The sequence below is a fragment of the Monodelphis domestica genome, chromosome 6 (assembly GCF_027887165.1).
Source record: "Monodelphis domestica isolate mMonDom1 chromosome 6, mMonDom1.pri, whole genome shotgun sequence".
NCBI lineage: Eukaryota > Metazoa > Chordata > Mammalia > Didelphimorphia > Didelphidae > Monodelphis > Monodelphis domestica.
In genome coordinates, this window is record NC_077232.1 from 89,650,386 (window position 1) to 89,673,974 (window position 23,589).

At 35.4% G+C, this 23,589-nt stretch overlaps 1 protein-coding gene across 2 annotated transcripts in view; it reads left to right on the forward strand.

Moving 5' to 3' along the window:
* Positions 1 to 23,589, forward strand: part of EVC2 (EvC ciliary complex subunit 2) — a 209,632-nt gene that overhangs the window by 88,069 nt on the left and 97,974 nt on the right. For both annotated transcript variants that reach the window (XM_007496745.3, XM_007496747.3), the window contains exons 10-11: positions 12,839 to 13,163; positions 18,552 to 18,791. In XM_007496745.3, coding sequence (XP_007496807.3) covers positions 12,839 to 13,163; positions 18,552 to 18,791 — 565 coding nt within the window. The remainder of the gene's footprint in view (positions 1 to 12,838; positions 13,164 to 18,551; positions 18,792 to 23,589) is intronic.

Consider the following 23,589-nt stretch of genomic DNA (forward strand, 5'->3'; position numbering starts at 1 on the left):
AGGATGATTCAGTGCAGAATGAGTGGAGCGTGAAATCAGAATCTTTGCTGGCAGGTGGCATTAAATATACATGAATGTGATGAAGGTTAAACATGTGGTAGAGGCACAATTTTATTTCTTTCTTTGTATGAATTTCAAAAGATAAATGATCAACCAAGTGAAATGACAGTATTGCTAAATAAGACTAATAATAGATGATGTTTTTGTTTATAAAATGCTTTCTTTATAACAATACTATAAGGTAGGCAATGAAAGTATTTTTATCCCAATTTTAAAGATGAAGGAATTAAGGCAAGGTGTTATAAATTGACTTACTCAGAATCATGGAGCTTTGGCATCGGTAGAACTGGAAATCAATCTAGTTTATACATTCCAGACTCTTAAGTTTTTAAAATCATTTTGAAAAATTGGTACACTTAACCTCCCTCTAATACTTGAGAATCTTTCCCATGTTTATAATTTTTCAAAGGTTGTTAGAAGAATTTCTATGATGATATCAACAGGTTTTTAAATTTTTAGAATAAAATAATGGATAATGAAGTAAATAATTTTCTAGTAAGTTAGAATGTCCAAAAACAGAATACTGACTAGAATATTGACTAAAAGTAGAGAGCTTTTCTGTCACTGAAGGTGTTTAGAAACTGGGTTACCATCTTGTCAAGTATAATATCAAATGGATTCTTTAACTGATTAGAAAGAGAGGAGGTATGATTATATGACCTTTAATTTTTTTCCAAGTTTGATTTCATGAAATATATAACTGTAGTTTCTCTCCATTGATCATAGTTATCCCTGTTAGAGTAACAACTTTTTCCCTCTGTGATATATCACAAACATTCAAAGATTTCAAAACAAATCATTTTGCCTGTTTTTACTTTTTTCTTTGCCAAATTACTAACATCAGACAAACTATAAAAAATAGAGGATCAGAAAATTAAATAAATGCACTTTTTCAAACTCATATCTCATTCTCAAAATTTTTAAAGACATCTGGGAAATACTTGAATAATTTTAAATATAGGTATGGAATGACACTTTTTCTTGACTACTCCACCTCTCAAATGGAGGTGTATGTGAGAATAATTTCTGGATCTTGCATTAAGATAAGGGAATTCACTCAAGACAGAGCAAGGTTAGCAAGGGCTGATGAAAATGAATTGGCCTAGAGCCTTGCAAATCAAACCAAAAAGATTTAACCTAACGAAGGGAAGGAAGAAAGAGAAAACTGTCTCTGTTATCAGGGTAATTATTGTAAAGAATAATTATAATGTAGGTAGGAGCACAGGAGATTACCAGAATTTCATAGGAAAATAAAAGTCAAGAAAGTGATCAACAGTAAAGCCTAATTCTATGATATGGAAATCTAGGCATAGAGAATGCTATTGGGATATTCATATTTTTGAGTGAGTAAAAGAATTCAGAGATAAGAGACCTTAGACATCTTGTAATTTTTAAAAATAAAGAAATTGAACTAGTATAAGTAATCAAATCAGAATTTGAACAGTAATTGTCAAATGCAAATATACAGCTCTTTTTTAACATATTACACCATTCTTCACAAAGTTGTACTTTTCACTTTTAAAGACTTAGTGGTCAATTTGCACTTTGAAAAATGAGATGCATGTTAAGAGAAAAAGTCAGATACAATGGCAAATGTGTAATGGAGGTAAATGTGACTTATCTTTAAACTATTTTAATTAATCTACATTTAAAATACATGTAGCCAACTTTCTTCTGCTAATATTAGGAGTCATACTGTGAAGCAGCTAGGTGTCGCATTGGATAGAGCACTGAGTCTGAATTCAGAAAGGTCTCAGTTCAAATTTGGCTTCACTAAGTAGTTGTGTTTTTTTGGATGAGTCAATTAATAGTTGTTTGCCTCAGATTCCTCAAGTGTAAATTTGGAATAATAATAGTATCTCCCTTATGGGATTATTGTGAAGATCAAATGAGAGAATATCTGTAAACTGGTTGGCATGTATTAGGCAGTTAATGAATGCTTTTTTTCTTCTCTCCTCAATATTTAGAGCTGGCCCAACCCCCCACCCCCATTTAGATTTAATTATGAGTATCTGTAGTAATGGATAATTTATGGGCAAATTGTGTCTTGGGGTAAGGAGTGGGAATTGTCTTAGCCACTGATTGCCTTATTGATTCTCCCTCAGAAAATATTCTTTGAGATAATAAGGAAAAAGACTTGTACAAAATTATTTATAGCTACTCACTTTGTGGTGGAAAAAAAAAACTGGAAAATGACGGGATGCCCTTCGATTGGGGAATGGCTGAACAAATTGTGGGATCTGTTGGTGATGAAATATTACTGTGCTCAAAAGAATAATGAACTGGAGAAATTCCATGTGAACTGGAACGACCTCCAGAAATTGATGCAGAGTGAAAGGAGCAAAACCAGGAGAACATTGTACACAGAGACTGATACACTGCGGTACAATTGAATGTAATGGTCTTCTCTTTCTCTATGATCCAGGACAACACTGAGGGACTTAAGAGAAAAAACACTATCCACATTCAGAGGAAGAACTGTGGGAGTAGAAAAACAAAAGAAAAACTTGATCACATGGGGATATGATTGGGGATGTAGACTCTAAATGATCACCCTAGTGCAATTATCAATAATATGGAAATAGGTCTTGATCAATGACACATGTAAAACCCAGTGGAATTGCATATTGCATGTGGGAGGGGGGTGGGATGAGGGGAGGGAAAGAACATGAATCATGTAACCATGGAAAGAGATTCTAAACTAATTAATTAAATTAAAAATTTCAAACCAAAAAAATATTCTTTGAATTAGGCAGCAACTCCAGAGGTAAATATAATTCATGGCTGAGATACTTTCTCCCTTTAAAATATTTTGAATTTTCCAAAGATAGAGTTACTGACAAAGACATGTAAATATTTATCTCACAAGTAAATTTTTTGTTTTTATAATTTTTTCAAAGGAACTATATTTTCATTATGTTTATTATTCATGCTATTTGTGTTAGAAATTTTATGGATGGAGCACTAAACTTGGCATTGAGAAGAAATGAATTAAAATCCTACCTCAAATACTTAATGTGTGAGCTTGGATAATTAATTACCCTCTCTTGGCTTAGCTTCTCTGCTTGTAAAATGAATGAGTTATACCTGATGAATTTTAAGCTGCCTTCAAGTTCTAAATCTATTATCCTGGTATTAGAGGAAGGACTTGATCACATCTTCTTTGACTCCAAGATCAACCAGCTCCCTAGACGGTACACTTGTCAGATGTACCAGAGCCAATGGAAAATGAAAACTTACCTCAGTTCATCATATTTCCATTGTCCAAGTACTCCAAAATAAAAAAAAAATTTTAAACCCTTACCTTTCATCTTGGAATAAATACTGTCTATTGGTTCCAAGGCAGAAAAGCAGTAAAGGCTAGGCAATGGGGGTTAAGTGATTTGCCCAGGGCCACACAGCTGGGCAGTGTCGGAGGTCAGATTTGAACCTAGGACCTCCCATCTCTAGGCCTGGCTCTCAATCCACTGAGTTACCAAGCTACCTCCCCCCAAAATAAATTTAAAAAGCACACAAAATACTTGAAAATGTTTGGATTTATAACTTTATTGTTAACATGATATTTTGTCGTCAGTGAAATTTTTCCCACCTGAATTGATGTTTTTCATTTTGACTTAATTCTGTCATTTGCATCTTTAGAGATCAAGAAAGACATTTCCCTACTCTATTGCCAATCACTAAAAGTAGATACCTCATGGAAATGATTTGTAGTATGTGTGTAGGAACTTACCACATTATCTTTCCATGTAAATTGGTTTGGTGGGAAGGAGCACAAAAATCAATTTCATTAATATTGAATTCATATTTATGGGTCTGCTACTCATAAAGCAGTCAAATTTGAAGTTGATAGAATTGTATTTTAACAATGTAATAGCTATTTGAGTTTTCCCTTGGAATTAATTATCTTATTCATTGATAAACCAATGCCCTTCCCCATTCAAGAGATCATTCATTGCATTTTATAGATAGTCTCATCCTATTTTCTTTCCAGACCCTTCTGATCTTCTAGTGAAAACTTGATGGGTTTTTGGTAGCCAGACATGTTGATCAAGACATTTAATTCCTCTTGATATAAACGTAGCTAATCAAAATATTCATCATATTTAGAGTTTTAAACCATGGTGCTTTTTTTAAAAAAGAGAGAGAGAGAGTTGTAGATATTCTATAGTTCTTTTATAAAATATTAGAATTCATTGATTGAAATAGAGATAATTCAACTAGAGTGACTGTAGATGTATTCATCTAGTCAATAAATATTTATTAAGGTCCCACTGATAATGCGTAGCTATTAGAATGCACTGTGATGGAAGAGAGAGAGAGAAAGATAATGCAAAGTTTCTGTCCTTGAGATTATAATTTTATAGGGTCAATGAGCTAGAAATATTGGTAAAATTAAAATGGGACAAAGGCAGAAAAATAGTTCAAAATATGAAAAAATAACAGAAATTATTCTGGAATGAGTGCATGAGTCCAAAGGATGATGAGCTAAGAGGAAAGAGAAATAATTTCTAGAAAATGGAATTCTGCTAGAATTTTATGTTTGCCAAGAGGCAATAATTAGGAAGAGGAAATTCTAAGAGGTAGGAAAGGTTAGTGACAAAAGTTTGAATTAGGAATGTGTTCAGCTGATAGCAAATCACTCAGTTTAGTGTTAAAAATAATTGTGATTGGACTCTGAATATTTTATACAGGTGGTCGCCAGTGATTTAATTTCTAAATCCCAAAATGAATTACTAAAGTAAATGGAATTTATGGTAGTTTATTTACAATATTTTCAATAGAAGGAAGATATTAAGGAGAGAGAGAGAGAGAGAGAGAGACAGAGAGACAGAGAGACAGAGAGAGTGAGAGAGAGAGAGAGAGAGAGAGAGAGAGAGAGAGAGAGAGAGAGAGAGAGAGAGAGAGAGAGAGAGAGACTCTAGCTTCTTCTGATATCAGTTAGAATTTCTAAGCCCCAGCCAGGGGAAGAGAAAAGCGAGTCCATTAAGTTAGCCTTTCACTCACCAATGGTGACAGTTTAAAAAGAAGTCTGTGTGTCTGCCTTCTGGTCTCCCCAAGGGTCTGCTTTCCAGTTGCTCCTCCAAGTCAGTGCCCAAATGTCCGTCTTCCTTCCAGCTCTGAGTGACTGATCCTTTACTCCAAGCCTGGATGACTAACTGTCCTTCAGTCTTCGTTTCCTCTGTTTAAAGACTGTTATCTCTTGCATCACCTCCCCTAAACTTTCACGGCTATCAATCACAGCAGATGCTTTTCTCCAGGACTGCCCATTCTTTAGTTCTCACCTTCTCTGGTTAGATTATATCTTTTTGGGTTACTAAACATCTCTTTTGTTAAAATCACCTTTTGTAGTTATTTAACACCTTTTTGTGGTTAATTCATCTTTTGTAGTTATTTAACATCTTTTTGTGGATTTTAATTCTAGCTTCACTATAAAGAGCTAAGTCCCTTCATTGTTATAATCAGGAGATTACAATTTTATCTTTACAATAAAGGAAGAGCTAAGTATCTTCATTGTTACAATCAGGAGATAGCTAAATTCAATCTTCACATTATCAAGAGAAGGGATTATAAGACAAGGAGCCAAATTGCACTCCAGTTATGAAGAATCTTAAAATATCTTGATTTAATTTGGTAAACAGTGAAGAGCCATTGAAGGTTTTTCAAAAGAAGTGATACTACTTGTTTCCAGAGAAGCAATAGATAAAATGGGTCATAAGTAAAATAATAATAATAATCTGGTATAATAACAATAATTCAAATTTATATTGGTATTTTAAGGTTTATCTAAAAATCTTTTCCAAGATACCTCTACAAAATATTTAATTTGATTATTACGCCCATTTTATAGGTGAAGAAACTGGGCTCAAAGAGCCCATTTAAATTGCTCATTTCTTGGTACATGATAGAGCCAAGATTTAAAATCAAGTCTTGATTCTACTTCCAATACAAACAGGTGTCTTGTACTAGTGGATAGAGTTGGGTTCCTAGAGTCAGGAAGACCCAAGTTGAAACCTAGTCTTCAATATTTATTAATTTTTTGACTCTAGGCAAGTCACATGATATTTCCCTCAGTTTCTTCAACTGTGAAATGGACATAATAACTTCACCTACTTGTAAAGCACTTAGCACAGTGCCTGGCACATAGTAGGCATTTCAATGTTTGCTCTCTTCCTGGCTTCTTCTGTTCTTCTTTGTGCTCTATGGAATAAATAGAATACAAAATCCTAGGACCCCTTTGGTGCTTCATAAAAATAGCAATGATTCATATTTATTAGTACTTTAAAATTTTTAAGTACTTTTGAATACCTCAACTCATGCCAAATTCAATTCTGGAAAACAAATACACATTGGATTTCTACCATTCACAAGTCTTGGAACTGGACACTATAGGAATTATAAAGAAGAAAATCCAATGTCTGCCCTTAAAGTATTTACTATCTAAGAGAAGACAGTAAGATGGCATAGTGGAAAAAGCACCAGCCCTGGAGTTAGTAGGACTTAAGTTAAAAAAATAACATCAGACAATAGCTATGCTAGGAAGGTCACTTAAGACTGTTTCCCCTGGTTTCCTTATCTCCAAAATGAACTGGAGAAGAAAATGTCAAATCAATCAAGTATCTTTGCCAAGAAATCCTCCTGAACAAATCACTTCATCCTATTTTCCTTATTTTTCACATCTGCAAAATGAACTGGGAAAGGAGATATAACAAACTACTGCAGTATCTTTGCAAGAAAATCCAAAATGTAATCACAAAGAAGTAGACACAACTAAATGACAAAACAAGAAGCTCCTTGAAAATAGGAAAAGTTTCATATTTTTCTTTTTATTCCTGGTACTGATTACAATGCTGATCACATAATAGGGTATTAATAAATACTTAATGAATTTAATTTAAAGTATTTTTAAAAGCATAGAATATTGGAAGTTGGAACTGAATATAACACCACCTTTCTAGTCCACCCAATAATTGAATACATATCCTTCCTTCCACATGCTTTAGAAGTTGTTAACCAGACTTTGCTTGAAGCTATCCAGTGATGGAGAAAACTTCCTAAGGTAGCTTGTTCCATTTTGGGAGCAGTCCTAATTGTAAGAAAGATTTTGTTATTGTTTCATCCCTTACATCCAATTGAAACCTACCTCACTCTTTCACTCACAGACCCCATTTAATTTCCTTTCAATAACATAAGTCCAGTATCCTATTGTTTCTTTTTAATTAATTGAAATTATTTACTTCCTTTTATCATGTGAAAATCTGTCTCTCCCTGTATTTGAGTTCCAGTCCTAAACTGAAGAAAGGTCCTATTCCTGATTTGTTAGATAATTGGCCAGGATAGCTTAAGAAATTGATATGCTCAGAAGCTTGATGCTTTTTTTTTGGTAGTCATTTCATCTTTCACCTGCCTCACCAGTAAATATTTAGAGGATTATGAGATCATAGATTTAGAGCTAGAAAGGGCTTTAAAAGCTATCAATTCCAACTTCTTCATTTTACTGATGAAGAAACCAAGGCATAGAGAAGTGCCCAGAATCACGCAACTAATGTATGTCATTTCATACACAAGATTTTTAACTAAGATCTTCCTTACTCCAAGTTCATTGCCCTGCCCACTATTCCCCACTTCCTTCTCCAGAATGTAGCTGCCACGTTTTCTTCCTCATCCTATGTCTTCAACTAATGGTAGTTAAGGCCCTTCACCATCCTGGTTGCTCTCCTCTGGGCATGTCATACTATATTACTATCCTTCCTCAAATAAATCATACAGAACTATATACTTCACACCATGTGTATTTTGATACAAAAAGAATATAGTGAGACTAGTCACATACATTCTTAGAATTAGAGCTGGAAAGGACCTTAGAGACCATTGATTGTTCTCAACCTCCTCATTTGGCAGATGAGGAAACTGAGGCACAGAGACATCAAGTGACTTTCCTGGGTCCCATTAGTGTCTCAGGAATAATTTGACCCTAGGTCCTCCTTATTACAAGTGTAGGGGAATCTAATCACTATGCAATGCTGCTTTTCCAAGTTTCTAATTTGCTCTAGATACTACGCTTCCATTGATATATAAATTCTATCTCCTCCCTCTAGGATCTTGTCAGCTTTTATACCAGCTGGGTTACACTGGTGATTCCCAGGGAGCCTGTAGATAAATATGGAACAAGATAGAAGACAAGGAGCAGCTGATTTGAAATGAACAACTTTACAAACTAGGTTTATCCTGTAAAAAAAATTTTGCAGTACTCTATACAAAGTCACTGAAGATTTTTGTGAAACATTTGCAATCTTTTGTCAAAATATCTTAATACAAATGTTCTGTTTTATGAAATGGGTTGTGTTGCCACCAATTAGGCACATTCCCATATTTTAGAATTTGGATCCATTCCTATATTAAGAAGTTCAGTTGTTTCTGTCATGCTTCATGATCTCATTTTTGGGTGTTTTCTTGGCAAACAAACTGGGGTGGTTTGTCATTTCCTTCTCTTGCTCATTTTACAGATAAGGAAGCTGAAGCAATCAAGTTTAAGTGACTTGCTCAGGGTCATAAAGCTGGAAAATATATGAGGCCTTATTTGAAATTAGTGAGAAGACTCTAGGCCTGGTGCTTTATTCATTGTGCCTCCTAGCTGATATTTTAAGAAGGAGACATCATGGAAAAAAGCAGAGAGACTCCTAATCTGCAGTCACACAACCAGTGATTGGGTTCTGGCTTCTTATGTATTATCTCTGTGATTGAGCAAGGGATTTTCATATGTTTCTTGGCTTCATTTTCTCATTCTAGGATGAAGGACTCAGACTAGATTACCCCAATGGTCCCTTAAAGCTCTAAATCCACAATCTTATACACACACACACATACACACACACACACACACACACACACACACACACGTCAATTAGGCAGAATTAGTGGTGCCTGAACTATTAAAAATCTGATATTTATGTTGGATTATTGGAGCTCCTTTCTTTCATTTAGAGGGTTTGGAGCTAATATGTGTTACTTTCTGAAAATAAAATTTTCTTTACTTAAATAAATACTGTACACTTAGAATTTTTTGGGGGAAAACAACAAAAATTGCCCAAGATACACTCTCTATCCTTGAGGAGCTGAACAACTAATTGGAATGAGGAAAGAGAACCAAACAGAAGATTACAAAGAACAATATCAAAGATTATGAATTTTAAAAGTTAGATCTGTAGTAGTAGGATTATCCCAATCAGAACTAATGAAAATGTCCATAGCAAGTTTGCTGGAAGGAAAGATTCATTTTTTTCTGGTGAATTATCTGATGACCAGACAATTTGGAGCTTGAGATTTAGTTAAATAATCATTTTACTAAGCAGAGGAACAAGGGACCCTTATATCCTTTAGCCTTCTACCCAGGTTTGTTTATTAATATGCCCATCACTAGGTAAATACAACTGACTGGGAAGTTCCATAGTTACAAAAATTTAGGATAAGGAGGACACTAGCCTAATATATTAGATAGCCCTTAAATAATTCATAAATATCAAATATTTCTGAATTTCAGGTCATTTGACCTTGGGAGAGTTAACTCAAGCTGCCTCCTTCACAACTTGATGGTCCACCCTAGAAGAAAGGACACCTTTGTCAATGAAAACATACCAAACAGTCTGATAGAATCCTAGCAGCCCTAGGCAGCACTGATTAAAGTTCTGTGGTCAGAATCCTATTTAGCTACATGTAGGAAGGGTGAGATTCCATGATTGCTTTCTTGGGAACATTGGTGCTTTCCTTAATCATACCAGATGGAGATGCGTCTTCCATACTATGAAAAAGGTGCCAACACTTGCAATACTGCAGGATTGAAATCCAAGAAGCCAGAGTTCTATACAGTCCCTATTCTGTATTTATTCTAATTAGCTCTTAGTTAAGATCCCAACATAGAGAGTTTTGAGCACAGTAGTCTTGGAATATCCAAAGCACTTTTTAAGTATAGCTAGATATAGCTAGATATAGCTAGATACTCTCCCTATCTCCTTCTATTCGTCTTCTACCCTTCCCTAAGATGATAAATAATTTGATATAGTTTATGCATGTACAATCAGGCAAAATATATTTCTCTATTAGTCATTATATACAACAAGACACAGACCAAGGGGGAAAATAAAGTGAAAATAGTGTGCTTTCATATGCATTCAGATTCCATCTGTTCTTTCTCCACAGGTGGATAGCATTTTTCATAAGTGTTTTAGAATTATTTTGGATCACTGTGTTGCTGAGAAGAGCTAAGACATTCCCTATTGTTCATCACACATTAGTGCTTTTACTGTGTATAATATTATCCTGGTTCTGCTTCCTTCACTTTGTATCAGTTCATGCAACTCTTCATTTTTCTAGCACAGTGGTATTCCATTACAATCATATCCCACATCTTGTTCAACTATTTCCTATGCATTGGATTCTTAAAGTCTTAGAGAGTGGTCTTAGATACTAAGAGTTTAGGTCCAGGGTCACACAAAGCAGTTTGTTGTCGGGGGTAGAATTAGTATGGAGGACTTGGTGAGTCTGAGACCAGCTTTCTATCCACTATACTCCATACACTACCACACAAATAGATGTATGTATGTATGCATGTATTATATGTAGATTTTGATTGATATGTATTCAATTAATATTTCACTAATAAAGCAATTATCAAAAAACTTGAAAAACAGTAGCTCCAAATTCTATGTGCATTAAGGCTCACAAAGTACTTTTGTGCATATGATGCATATAGTTGCATGTATTCCTATTAATGCATATATAAACAAATAGGCATATGTATACCTAACCTGTATTATTAGTGGGGCATACATATTTATATATTCAGGCACATACACATATACATACACATACGCATATCTCTACATGTTTATTTGCCCCAGATTTGTGATTTCATCAATATGGAAAACTCTATGAAGCAGTTCAGCAACTTGTTGATAAGTGACAGTCTTAGAGACTGGTGTATATGATGTATACAATGTTGTTGTTCAGTCATTTTGGTCATGTTCAACTCTCCAAGATGCCTGTTGGGTTTTTCTTGGCAATGATACTGGACTTGTGTGCCATTTCCTTCTCCAACTCATTTTTCAGATGAAGAAACTGAGGCAAACAATTAAATAACTTGCTTAAAGTACCATAGCTCCTAAGTATCTGAGGCTGGATTTGAACTCAGGACTTCCTGACTCCAGGTCCAGTGCTCTATCTACTGAGCACCTACCTCTTCCACAATATATAATATGTATAATATTATATATGATAAATTTTTTAATATTATACAAAGTACTAAAATTTATATCATTTATATATTTTATTTATATTTATTTTCATATTTATATACTTAGTACTACGTATAGTACTAAATTTATATCATTTATATATTTTATTTATTTATATTTATTTTATATTGATATATTTAATACTATATATAGTACTAAAATTTTATATCATGAGTGATAGTGTGTATATCTTATATGCATAGTCTCAACCATATCAACCAAATCAATATAAAGAAACATGCTATGGTTTAAGATTGGGTGCATTTACATTCAGGCCAATGGTTTTTTCAGAAGCTCTTTAATTGGAATTCCTATTCTAGATTCCAGTTCATTTTCCTCTGGTGACACATTTACCTTTGGATTGATTAGTTGCTCAACATACCAGTAATTGCTGGCTTTCCCAATCAGTCCACAGTGGAGTAAAGCTGTAATAGCTTCACAAAGGCTATGGTAATTAGTATGCAAGAGAGCCTATTGAATATTCCATCTTGACAATATGTTAATAAGTTGATGCCATTCTCATGAAATATTGCTGTTAGGTTAAAGCAAATCAGTCAACCAAGTGAACTCCTAGAAGTAGGACCTACCCTGTCCTGTGAGTCTAGAAGAGAGAATGCCTGGGAGGGATTCATCCTTTGTCCAAATTTAATATTTGAATGTTAACTGTAAAGGACCCACTCAACACATAGATTAGACTACCCATATAATTTGCTACTAATTTACTGCATGATCTTAGGCAAGTCCTTTCTCTTCCCTGGACCTATTTCTTGACCTACCAAATGCGTGGGTTGGAACAGGTGATCTCTAAGTTTCCTCCAAGCTCCATATTCCTGTGATTACTGGTTATATCCCTCCTTTGTCAGGAGATGAACTGAACTAAATTGCCATCCCATTTATAGAAACTATAGGATTATAGCTCTTAATTTGGAAGAGTCAATCCTCTAATTTTAAAGATAAACAAATGGAGGCTTCAGAAAATTACTGGTTTGATGAAGATAGCACAGGTCCTAAGTAAGGTGGGATTTGAGCCCATATTCTCTGACTCCACAATCAGTGATTTTCTCATCTGTACAATGTAGATGATCATAGATCTACCTTGTATAATGCAGTAAAGAAGAAATATATATATACATATATACACATGCACACAGATAGACATATTTGTATGTCTGTATGTATACGCACACATGCTTTACAAATTTTCAATTATATAAATGCTAGCATTTATTATGACTACCACGCCAATGTCTTCCAGGGTTCTCTAGAACCTTTGAAAGTGCCTTTTTGTCCTTCCAGATGCATGGTAAGAATATCAAAGGCAGGGACCCTATCTTACATCTCTTTATAGTTCCCCATACATCTAGCCAAGGGCTTGCACCTTGTAAGGACCCCATAAATGATACAAACTATAATGCTTAAAGCTATCTTCAACCTCTAATGGAAATCACATGTCATTTCAGGGTCTAAACACTTCTCTTTCCATTTCCCAGCATGGAGATAGCTACCCTGACCCGAGCAGATGTGGACTTACAGGCCTGTCGCATGCAGATTAGCAAAGATATAATTGGTATGTTATTGAAAAACCTGATTCTCAGTGGCAACCTTTCACCTCACATGGAGAAAAGGATGAGTTCAGTTTTCAAAAAGCAATTTCTCAAGATGGAGACCGAAGTCCAAGAAGAATATGATCGAAAGATGGTGGCCCTGAATGCGGAGTGCAACCTGGAGATGAGGAAGAAAACAGAGGCTCAGTGTCAGAGGGAGATGGTGGCGATGGAGGAAGCTGAGGAGCTGCTGAAGCGCGTCAGTGAGAGAGTAAGTCACCTGTAAAAGTAAGGCTTCCCTGGAAACTCTCTCTCTCTCTCTCTCTCTCTCTCTCTCTCTCTCTCTCTCTCTCTCTCTCTCTCTCTCTCTCTCTCTCTCTCTCTCTCTTTCTCTCTCTCTCTCTCTCTCTCTCTCTCTCTTTCTCCCTTTCTCTCTCTCTCTTTCTCTTTCTCTCTCTCTCTTTCTCTCTCTCTCTTTCTCTCTCTCATCTTTCAAGAAAACAAAGATTGTTGTTTTTTTTTAATTTTTGCCAGTATTGATCTATCCTTGCCTGAATTGAACTATGATTTTATTGGAGACTTTAATATACTGACTATAACAGTTATAAATCCTGTTGTAACGAAAGAATGAATAGAAAAAAATAATTTCTTAAACACTGAGAATACAAAAAAGAAATGCAAACATAGCCTTTAATCTTCAGGTTTAGGTTCTAGTAAGGGAAACAACTCACAAGGGAGTGTGGTGAAAAAAGGAGAAAGAGTAAACAGAAACACACAGTAAAGATGAATCAAGCCATAAGGGAGTAGCTAGACATATACCACTTGGGAAAATGACAGTGATCCTGATTCTTAGTTCCATAATTGGGGGATAGGGGGAGGAAATGCCAAGGAAGTTGGCAAGAAGATGGCCAGATAGTAGGAAGTTAAATCTTGAAACTGGAATCCTTTAGCAAGCTAAGGTCCCAGGGCAGCATGATGTTTGGCTAGATGTCCAGAGAGTAGGGTATGAAATAACACTGAATTTGTGATCTGGAAACCTACAATAACATCATGTTTTATCATTTACTTGCTGTATAATAATGGGCAGATCTCTTTATCTTTCTGATTGATGCTCAGTTTCCTTCTCTGTTCAAAGAAGATTAATAAAATCTGCACCCAGACCTCATAAATTCATAACAAGAAATGTGCTTTAGAATCTTTAACACACCACAAACATGAAGTATGTCATTACCATTACTTGAGAATTCTCAGAAATTGCTTAATTTAGTATTTGTTGAATACATATTTTGTCCAGAAAAGTGATAGATTAGAGAGATATAAAATAAACATTAGGTATAGTCACTTGCCTCACAGAGGTTACTATCTAGATGAAGAGAAAATATTAACACAGAAGAGATCACTTAAGTGAAGTACTCTAAAAGATTCAATGTTACTAGTGTAGTAAAAACTTGAAGGAAAGAACTATGGTGAGCAGACTGATGAGAATAGTTGAAAAAACTTCAAGGAGGAGGTGTCACTTTGAATTAAATGGAAAGAAAAGGACATAAGGTCACAGATTTGAAGCCAAAAAGGACACAGAAGAATATTGAGTCTGACTTCTTCATTTTACAGATGAGGAAACTCCGGATCAGAAAAGCTAAGTGGCCCAGTCAGAGTCATACAGTAATTAATTATTTAAGGCAAATCAAAACCAGGTTTTCCTAGCTTCAAGTTCAGTGCTCAATCCACAGGAATCATCTTATCCAACAAATGGAATGAGTTGCCAATCAATGGCCTCTCAAAAGCATCACATAAATTAGGAAGGGTTGAATATTCCTTCACTGTAGGTAATGTCTGAAAACACAGATTATATCAATATCAGATAACATATAGATAGTCTTTATGGGTTTCTGCCTCCCCTTTCCTCCAAAAGAAAATTTATGACTTGATGGGTTGGTGACATTTCCGTAACAAGCATCTTCAAACTTAGCTAGCTTAGAGCATAGATGACAGACCCAGGGTCCATTACTGCTTGAAGCCTTCTTAGCTCAGTAGAAACTACTAGAGTTTGTTTTCTGCTGGCATGACCTTTGAAAATGAAGAGACATCTCCATGACACAATGGGGTACATGAAGGATGGTCTTAGTATAGCAGTTCCAAGAAAATGTTATGAACCAATACTATCAATTCACAGAATCATGAGTCATCATTAAATCAAAGACTGTTGGAGTAGAAAGAATCCTTCAAGATCATTTAGTTCCCCCTTCCAATGAATTCAGCTGCATTTCCTATAACATCCCAATCCCAGCATGATCTGTTATTTGAACACTTTCTCTGAGAAAGATCTCCCTGCCTCAGGAGGTGGCCCATTCCATTATTGGGCGGCACTAACTGTTAAGAAGTTTTTCCTTATGTTGGGGAGAAATGAGCCCTCCTATTATGTCCCAATGCTTCAAGGTTGCCTTCTGGAGGTATACAGAAGATGTGGTATCCCTTCAAGCATATAGACAGCTGTCATAGCTACTCCTAAGAATTTTCTCTTCTTTAGTCCCTACATCATATTTTTATCACATGGTGGTGGTTTTCAGATCCTTGGTTGTCCTCTATCTAGACAGTGTCACTACAGCACTAACACAATTCCTGGCACATAATAGGCACTTGATAAATCTTTTCATTTCTTTTTCTTAATACCACAAAAACTTTTGAGGCTTATTTTTGGTACTATATCCATCTTCTGAGTGGTTATGATAGTAGAAAGACTAACCTCAAAATATGCAGGATTTGATTCCCAGTAAGAGTTTTTGATGGGGGCCTAGAGAAAAGTTAATTGGATTCCAGGATTTAAATCAAGAAGGGACCTCAGATAGTTCAAAATCCTCATTTTACAGAAGGTGGAAATAGAAAGAAGCAGAGGAATTCTTACTCAAAATCTAGGGCTTTCCCTCTTATACTACAGAATACCTTATAGTAATATGCAAACTCAATGAAGATAATGATATTATTTACTAACATAAAACTTATACTTTATATTTCTATAATTTTTTGAGTTTACAATGTGCTTTCCTTTTCACAATTTTATTAGATGGATCATGCAGATATTATCTCCATTTTACAGATCAGGAGACTGAGAGTGGGTAAGAAGCTTAGTCAAAATCACAATTAGTAAGTGGTAAAGTTTAGCACTGTTTGATTATCCAATCTCTGACATGAATATTATTCCACAGAAGTATATGAAATGTTATTTTGAATTTAATTAAACTTACAATCTTACTTCATTGGTGAGAAGCTTAATAGTGTGTTTTTCTCCACCGTTCATTCCTATTAACCTAAAAATGAATGGTTTATGCTTGTCACATTTGATAACATCAACTAAGAAGATGACTTTGATGAAATAACTACTGTCCTTCATCACTAAATCCTGAGCTGCCTTCTCATTGTTTGAATGTGTTCTATCTGCCAAATATGGTGTTGATATTGCTTACCTGTTTCAGTGTAGAATGTCAGAGGACTGAGGAAAAGAGGGAACTAGAACAGCATTTGTCCATGTGTCACTATACTAAGTCTGAGGGAAAGAGCCAGTTCTGTAGATTGAGCACTTAATGTGGAGTTAGGAAGATCTGGTTTTGACCTGCCTTAGATAATGACTGGATAATAGATAATGACTTTGAGTAGGTCCCTTCATCTCTTCATCCTCAGTTTCCTCATTTACAAAATGAGGGAATTAAACTCAATTTCTTTTGAGATCTCCTAACTCTAAATCTATGATGTTATACCCTATTCTTTCCATTTTGATCCAAAGTCACACCTCCTTCCTCCATGAAGCTTTTTTCCAGCTCTTCTTATTAGACTTCTTGCTGTCCTTTCCTTTCCTTTAAGTCTCTTAATATACTTTTTTGAGGTTTTGAATTTAATATAATTTAATCTTATATGTATATACATTTTTAAATTATATGTATTACCAATGACATATAATAACAAATTTCCATATACATTTTCCAAAATAATATGATCCAAATTGTCCCCCTCCTAAAGCTGGCAAGCAATTCAGTCTGGATTATACATTCTTACTACACTTGTAACATTGATTATTTTAGTGTGCTTCACTTACTGATCTCTTCTACATTAATATTTTTCTCTTCATCTAGATGGCACTGTCCTTGAGAAAAGTACCTAATAATGTACCTACTACTTCTTTTGTATCTCTCCACTGCATCTGTCTCATTTCTGGGAACAGAATATATATTTTGTCTTCCTCAGAAGCCATGTTAGGCAGAGAGACTGAGGCCAGTGAAATAGTAATAGCAAAACATAGAAGGAAACTACTTTAAGATCCACCCCAACCTAGCAGATTGGCTAACATGATAGTAAAGGAAAGTAATGAATGCTGTAGGGCATGTGGCAAAGTAGGGACATTAATTCATTGCTGGTGGAGTTGTGAATTGATCCAACCATTCTGGAGGACAATTTGGAACTATGCCCAAAGGGCGATAAAAGACTGTCTGCCCTTTGATCCAGCCATAGCACTGCTGGGTCTGTACCCCAAAGAGATAATGGACAAAAAGACTTGTACAAGAATATTCATAGCTGCACTCTTTGTGGTGGCCAAAAACTGGAAAACGAGGGGATGCCCATCAATTGGGGAATGGCTGAACAAATTGTGGTATATGTTGGTGATGGAATACTATTGTGCTAAAAGGAATAATAAAGTGGAGGAGTTCCATGGAGACTGGAATGACCTCCAGAAAGTGATGCAGAGTGAGAGGAGCAGAACCAGGAGAACATTGTACACAGAGACGAATTAATACACTATGGTATAATCAAACGTAATGGACTTCTCCATTAGTGGCGGTGTAATGTCCCTGAACAATCTGCAGGGATCTAGGAGAAAAAACACTATTCATAAGCAGAGGACAAACTGTGGGAGTAGAAACACCGAGGAAAAGCAACTGCCTGAGCACAGCGGTTGAGGGGACATGACAGAGGAGAGACTCTAAATGAACACTCTAATGCAAATATTAACAACATGGCAATGGGTTCGAATCAAAAACACATGTGATACCCAGTGGAATCATGCGTCGGCTACGGGGGTGGGGGGGGAAGAAAAGAAAATGATCTTTGTCTTTAATGAATAATGCTTGGAAATGATCAAATAAAATATTATAAAATTAAAAAAAAGATCCACCCCACAGGGAAAGTTATTGAAAAGAAGAGAGTCGAAAAATGAGCAATATAAAAGGGAAATAAGAGGGAAAATACTGAAATTGCCAAAGATCTCTGGAGGAAGAAAACTCAGTTGAGGTGTTTGAACAAATACAGAAGCCAACAAGGGAAATATTAACAATAGATGGAAATATGGTCTCCAGAGCAACTAAGCAAGGCATCCATGAATAAATAATATTAAGACAAAGGGAAATTTATTAACACCTGATAAGGCAGACATCCATGCATGCTCCTAAAAGAGCATGGGACTATATCAGAATTTTCAGGAAAGGGTTAAAAGAGAAATAAAAATTATAAGAGATTGCAGGATCCAGAGATTAAAAGGACTTTCACTTAATCTAGTCCAACCTTGTTATTTTACAGATACCCAAAGAGTTTAGGGGATTTGTTCACAGTAATTACAAGGTAACAATTTCATATGCCAGACATGAAGTAGACTTTTTTTTTCTTCTTTCAACAGTCTGCTTTAGAATACAGGAATCTGCTGCACAATCTCCACCGAAGGGAGCAGGACCACTTGAGGAAGTCACTCTTACTCAAACGGGAGGAAGATTTTGCAAAAGCTTACAGGGAATTGGCAATTTTCCAAAGGAATGAACTACACAACATCTTTTTTACACAGATAAAAAGTGCTGTTCTTAAGGGAGACCTAAAGTTGGAAACTACTAAAATGCTTCTTCAGGATTATTCTAAAATACAGGTAATGTCATAAAAAGTGACCTCATTCTGAAAATAAAGCAATTTTCAAAAATATTTCTCTAAATGCCATTGTTGAAAGATCTTTTATACTTGTTCATCCTTCATTTTTGAAGAGGATTGATGACATCAGAGAGTGATGTTTTTGTGAATTTTATTTTGAGGGAGGCAGAGTTGCACAAAGTTGCCATCCACACTGTCTCTTCTAGAGTTGTCAAAGTCTAAAGGCAAGACAAAAGCCAGAGCAATTGGTGATGTCAGGATGTGGTGGATGACCTTAGCATCTTCACAGAGCCTGCTTCAGCCACCATCATTTCTGTTGGAACAAACTGTTCTCATCTTCCTATTCCACCAGGGAAAGTCTTCACATAATTGGGGTAGACATCCCCCAAACTCAGGTGTGAGGCTTGTTACCCTTAACCTTGTTCAGTTAATCTTCTGAAAGAAATTACCTATGTGTGGCTGCAGTACATTCTATAGCTTCTTGGAGCCACAGGTGAGAGCTGGGTCAAAAGTTGATGAGCAGCCCTGAAAAGGATTTGGCAAGCCCTCACACCAGTTTCTAGTCCTTCCTGAGCACCCCTCTTTTTTGTACTCACCCCTTTTGTTGTTATTGGTGGTTGCTGTAGAACCTTTCCCTATCTTTGTCTCTAACTTCTTAACTCCTCTTTCTTCCTTCAATAGTTCCTCTTGTCTTTCCCCTTCCCCTACTTTCCCCCTTTTGCTCTCTGTTCTCCTCATTCCTTCTCTTTCTCTCTCTCTCTCTCTGTCTGTCTCTGTCTGTCTGTCTCTCTGTCTGTCTCTGTCTCTCACTCTCCTCCCTCTTTCACTTTCTTTCCTTCTTTTCTACCACCATACCTGGATTTCTCTTTGTTCTTCATTAATCTTCCTTCCCTTCTCCTCCCCCCAAGTTTCCCCTTTCCCTTCTCCACTCCTTTGTTTCTATATTATGGGATCAAGAATATCAGAAGAGGAAATGGCCTAAGTGGTCTTTTTGTCTAATCAATACCTGAATGGTAATACTCTCCATAGCATCCCTACAAATACAAGTAGGGTCCAAGTAAAATAATTATATTTATTAACATATAAAAACCTTACAACTTATTACATATAAAAAACTTGTAATATAAAACATATCCTATTTTTCTGCAATCACTTCTTTTACATTCTTTGGCACTAAGTTTATAAGAATTTGGTCCATTTTCTTTAATTTTCCTTCACAAAACTTATCATACTTTTCTTATAAACACATCATACCTTTGACATCAACTCCTTTTTTCTATGTCTAGCCTTGATTATAGCCCACAGGTTTTCAATGGTGTTAAATAAAATGTATTCCTAGTCCATGGTAGCACATTTATCTGTATCTCCTGGAAAAACTTCTTAATTTTTCATGGCATGTGGCATAGTGAAAGGTCATGTTGCCAAATTTTATCTGCATTAATTATAGAATAATTATTTTCCTCAGTATTCTCATTATGTCATATTTATCATAGTTCATTCCCTCAAAGAGTATAAGACTTCCAGATTTTTGGAAAGTAAAAAATAAAACCCTCAAAATATGTCTTAAATTAGATATTTTACCATTTGACAAAAATAGTTAAATTCTATAGGTTCACCTAATTTTCTGACAATGGTTTCACTGTAATCTTGACTGGAAAAGTGAGTTATATAATCAAAAATTAAACCTTTGAAAAATCTTTAGCAATCTAGTCTTTGTATTGTCTTGCCTTGACAGGCATTTTTCTTCAAAGCAATGGTTAACATTTTTTTACTGTTCTCAATATTTCTGCAACTTCAACATAGTTAAGGTGCATTGTAAAGGATTCATTATTATCATCTCTACTAACCTGTAACCTGAATGTCTTTGTTTATTTTTTGAATATTAATTAGACTACTTTGCAGCAATGATTTCCCAGTTCTTTCTATCAAAAACAGGTGTAATTTTGAGCTTGAGTGATCTTTGAAATGCTTGATTTTCCCATATCAATCACAAATTCAATGTCAATAATTATTATTGAAGCGTGCTCTTTAATAGTGTAGAAGTTAAATTACAACTTTTGTATGTTCTACAATAAAATATATTCTTAAAAACCATAGAATTAAAAATACAATAGAACAATCAAAGCAGTATATATGGCTTAAAATCTTGTACTCAATTGACTGAATTCACTACATTTGGTGAAAAAAACTCATTTAATCTTTATTTGTTCAAAGTTGGGAAATCAGAGTCAGCAATTAATAGAAGAGCCCGCACAATATCAAAAGTTAATTTGTACACTACTGAGGTCATTCAGCCTCTACATAAAGACCTCTAGTAATGGAAAGTTCTGTCTCCTGAGGTGGGCCATTCCTCTGCTCTTTGGGAAAAGTTTCCTCTTGAATTGAGCTAAACTATGTTCCCTTATGACTCCTACACATTGGCTCATTTTATTCCTTATGGAAAAGCAGACGATATCTAATTTTTTTTCACATGGAGGCTCCATGTGGGTGCAGAAAGCTATTGTCATTCTTATGTCTTCTCTTTTCCAAGTTAAAACGTTATTAGTTCCTGTGATCTATTGTCCTGTCATCAGTTTGATTCCCTGATGGGGCACTTGAATTGACAAAGCTTTTCCTAAGATCTCATACCCGAAACTGAAGATAACACTCCAAATATGACATAAGCAGGATGTAGTAAATAAAACACAATGGATTCGTTTTTCACTCTGAGTAGTATAATTATCTTTCTCAACTCCACAATTGCATTAGGACTCAGAGTCAAATTCCTGGAAAAATCTGCCTATATTTGTTATCATTTTCTCACCTCCTACTTACTTAAATAAAGGATTAAGATCCTTTATAATGTAACCAAACTCAAACATCTCTCTCTAACATCACCTGAGACCTCTTTATTGCTTAATTGAATGGTCTATTATCAGCTTTTATCCTTTTGAGCCTTCTGCAGCATTTGACATAATTGACATCATCTGCCACATGATCTCTGTTTTCTCTGTCATGGCTCTCCTATTTGACTTACTAAACCTTCCATATCTTCTATCCATGGAAGCATCTCAGGTCTTTCTCCCAGTCCTTCTCTCTACAGTTTCTCTTTCAGTAACCTTATCAGGTTCTCTGTGTTCAACTGTTCTATGAAGAAAACATCAAAATTTATGGATCTTACCCTCATCTTTCTTCTGAGTTTAGTCCTGGGTCTCTAACTGCTCTTTGGATCTCCCCACATAGATATTCTCTATAACTCAACATATCCAAAACAGAGAATAAGAAGTGTTAGAGGACCCAGTTCTGAACTTTATGAGAATAATTCAAGCTTGTATGTAGTCAGACAATTTCAGAAGAAAGTGGCCTTTCTTTTCTCTCTCTTTTTCCCACTTTCCAATGGATCAACATTGAGTAGAAGTCTTCTTTGCCTTCTTAGAGTCCTCTTCTTAGATATCTTCTTGCAATGATCCTTCCAGTCTGCTGCGATGATGCATTGTTCTTCATTTCAAAAGCCAGTGAAGAGAAAGCCTTTTAACTTTCTTTTCTAATAAGGAGATAAATCTGTATTTATATATCTGTGGTGATAGTTCTGCATGAAACACAAATATATCAAAATCTGTACAGTCAAACTAGGGTGAAGTATCTGGAGTTTTGTTCCTTGGTATTTTTCTTCTCTAGAGTAGTTCTCTGTTCAGTCAGCCCCAGACTCATAAACTTCTGTCAGTACCATATCATCTATCTATCATTGCTTCTGCTACCACCTTTCCCATGGTTCCATGGCAATGCCATTCACATCTCATGACCCAGCTTCCCCCACTGCTATATTCAGCTTGTCAATGACTATCCACCAATATGCAATCTCAAAGTTTAACTGCACTGAAGGTGAACTTTCCCCAGTTCATCACTGACCTGCTATTTTCTCTAACTCCCACTATGCTCTTCTGGGACCTCTGGTCAGAAGAAATCTCCTGTGATCTCTTAACCCCATCCAGATAGGACCTAGGAGTCTCTTAGTAGTTCTGTCAAGTCCATAATCCACATAGGAAGACATGCACAACAGGATTTTCTCAGAGATGACAAAATTCCTATTTATAATGACAAGTCACTAAATTCTCATTCTCTGCCTTCTGACTTTGAATTCCTTGGTTTCATGTTGATTTTTGCTGTTTCTTGGCCTGTTTTGTGTATACCTTATATGTATAAGCTATATATGTTTTTTTTTTTTTCATTTCGTACTTGAACAACTTTACGGAAGTGTGATTGACTAAGATTTAGTGGTCATGAGTTCCAGGCCTGCTGTATACTGGTAATGTGACCTCTGGCAACTTACTTATATACTCCCTGTTGGTTTCTTCATTTGCTATTACCTAAACTCTATGCTTCCCAGGGGAATTATATGGTTCAAATGAGGGAAAATATGTTATGTATTCTGTAAATCATAAAGTGATTTAGAAATGACAGCTATCATTATTATTCCTAAAATAAATGCCGCCTAAGATTGTCATTGGAAAAATGTTCTGTCAAAGTGAAAGCAGCATGAGTATGTAGTATTAAAATAATATTTAGAAATCTAAATATAAAATATATGATGAAATGCAATGTAAATAATATTTTTCTGGATTATAGGTGTGCCCATGTCATCCACCCATCTCCTACTCAAAGTCAAAAATTCTCTATTAGCTCTGAGATGGAATACAAATTATTCAGAACTTGGTCCCATCCTGTCTTTCCAGTATACTTATCACTACCTTCACAATATAATTCTTTTTTTTTTCTGCTAACATATCAGCTACCAACCTAGTAACGGTCCTAATCACCTC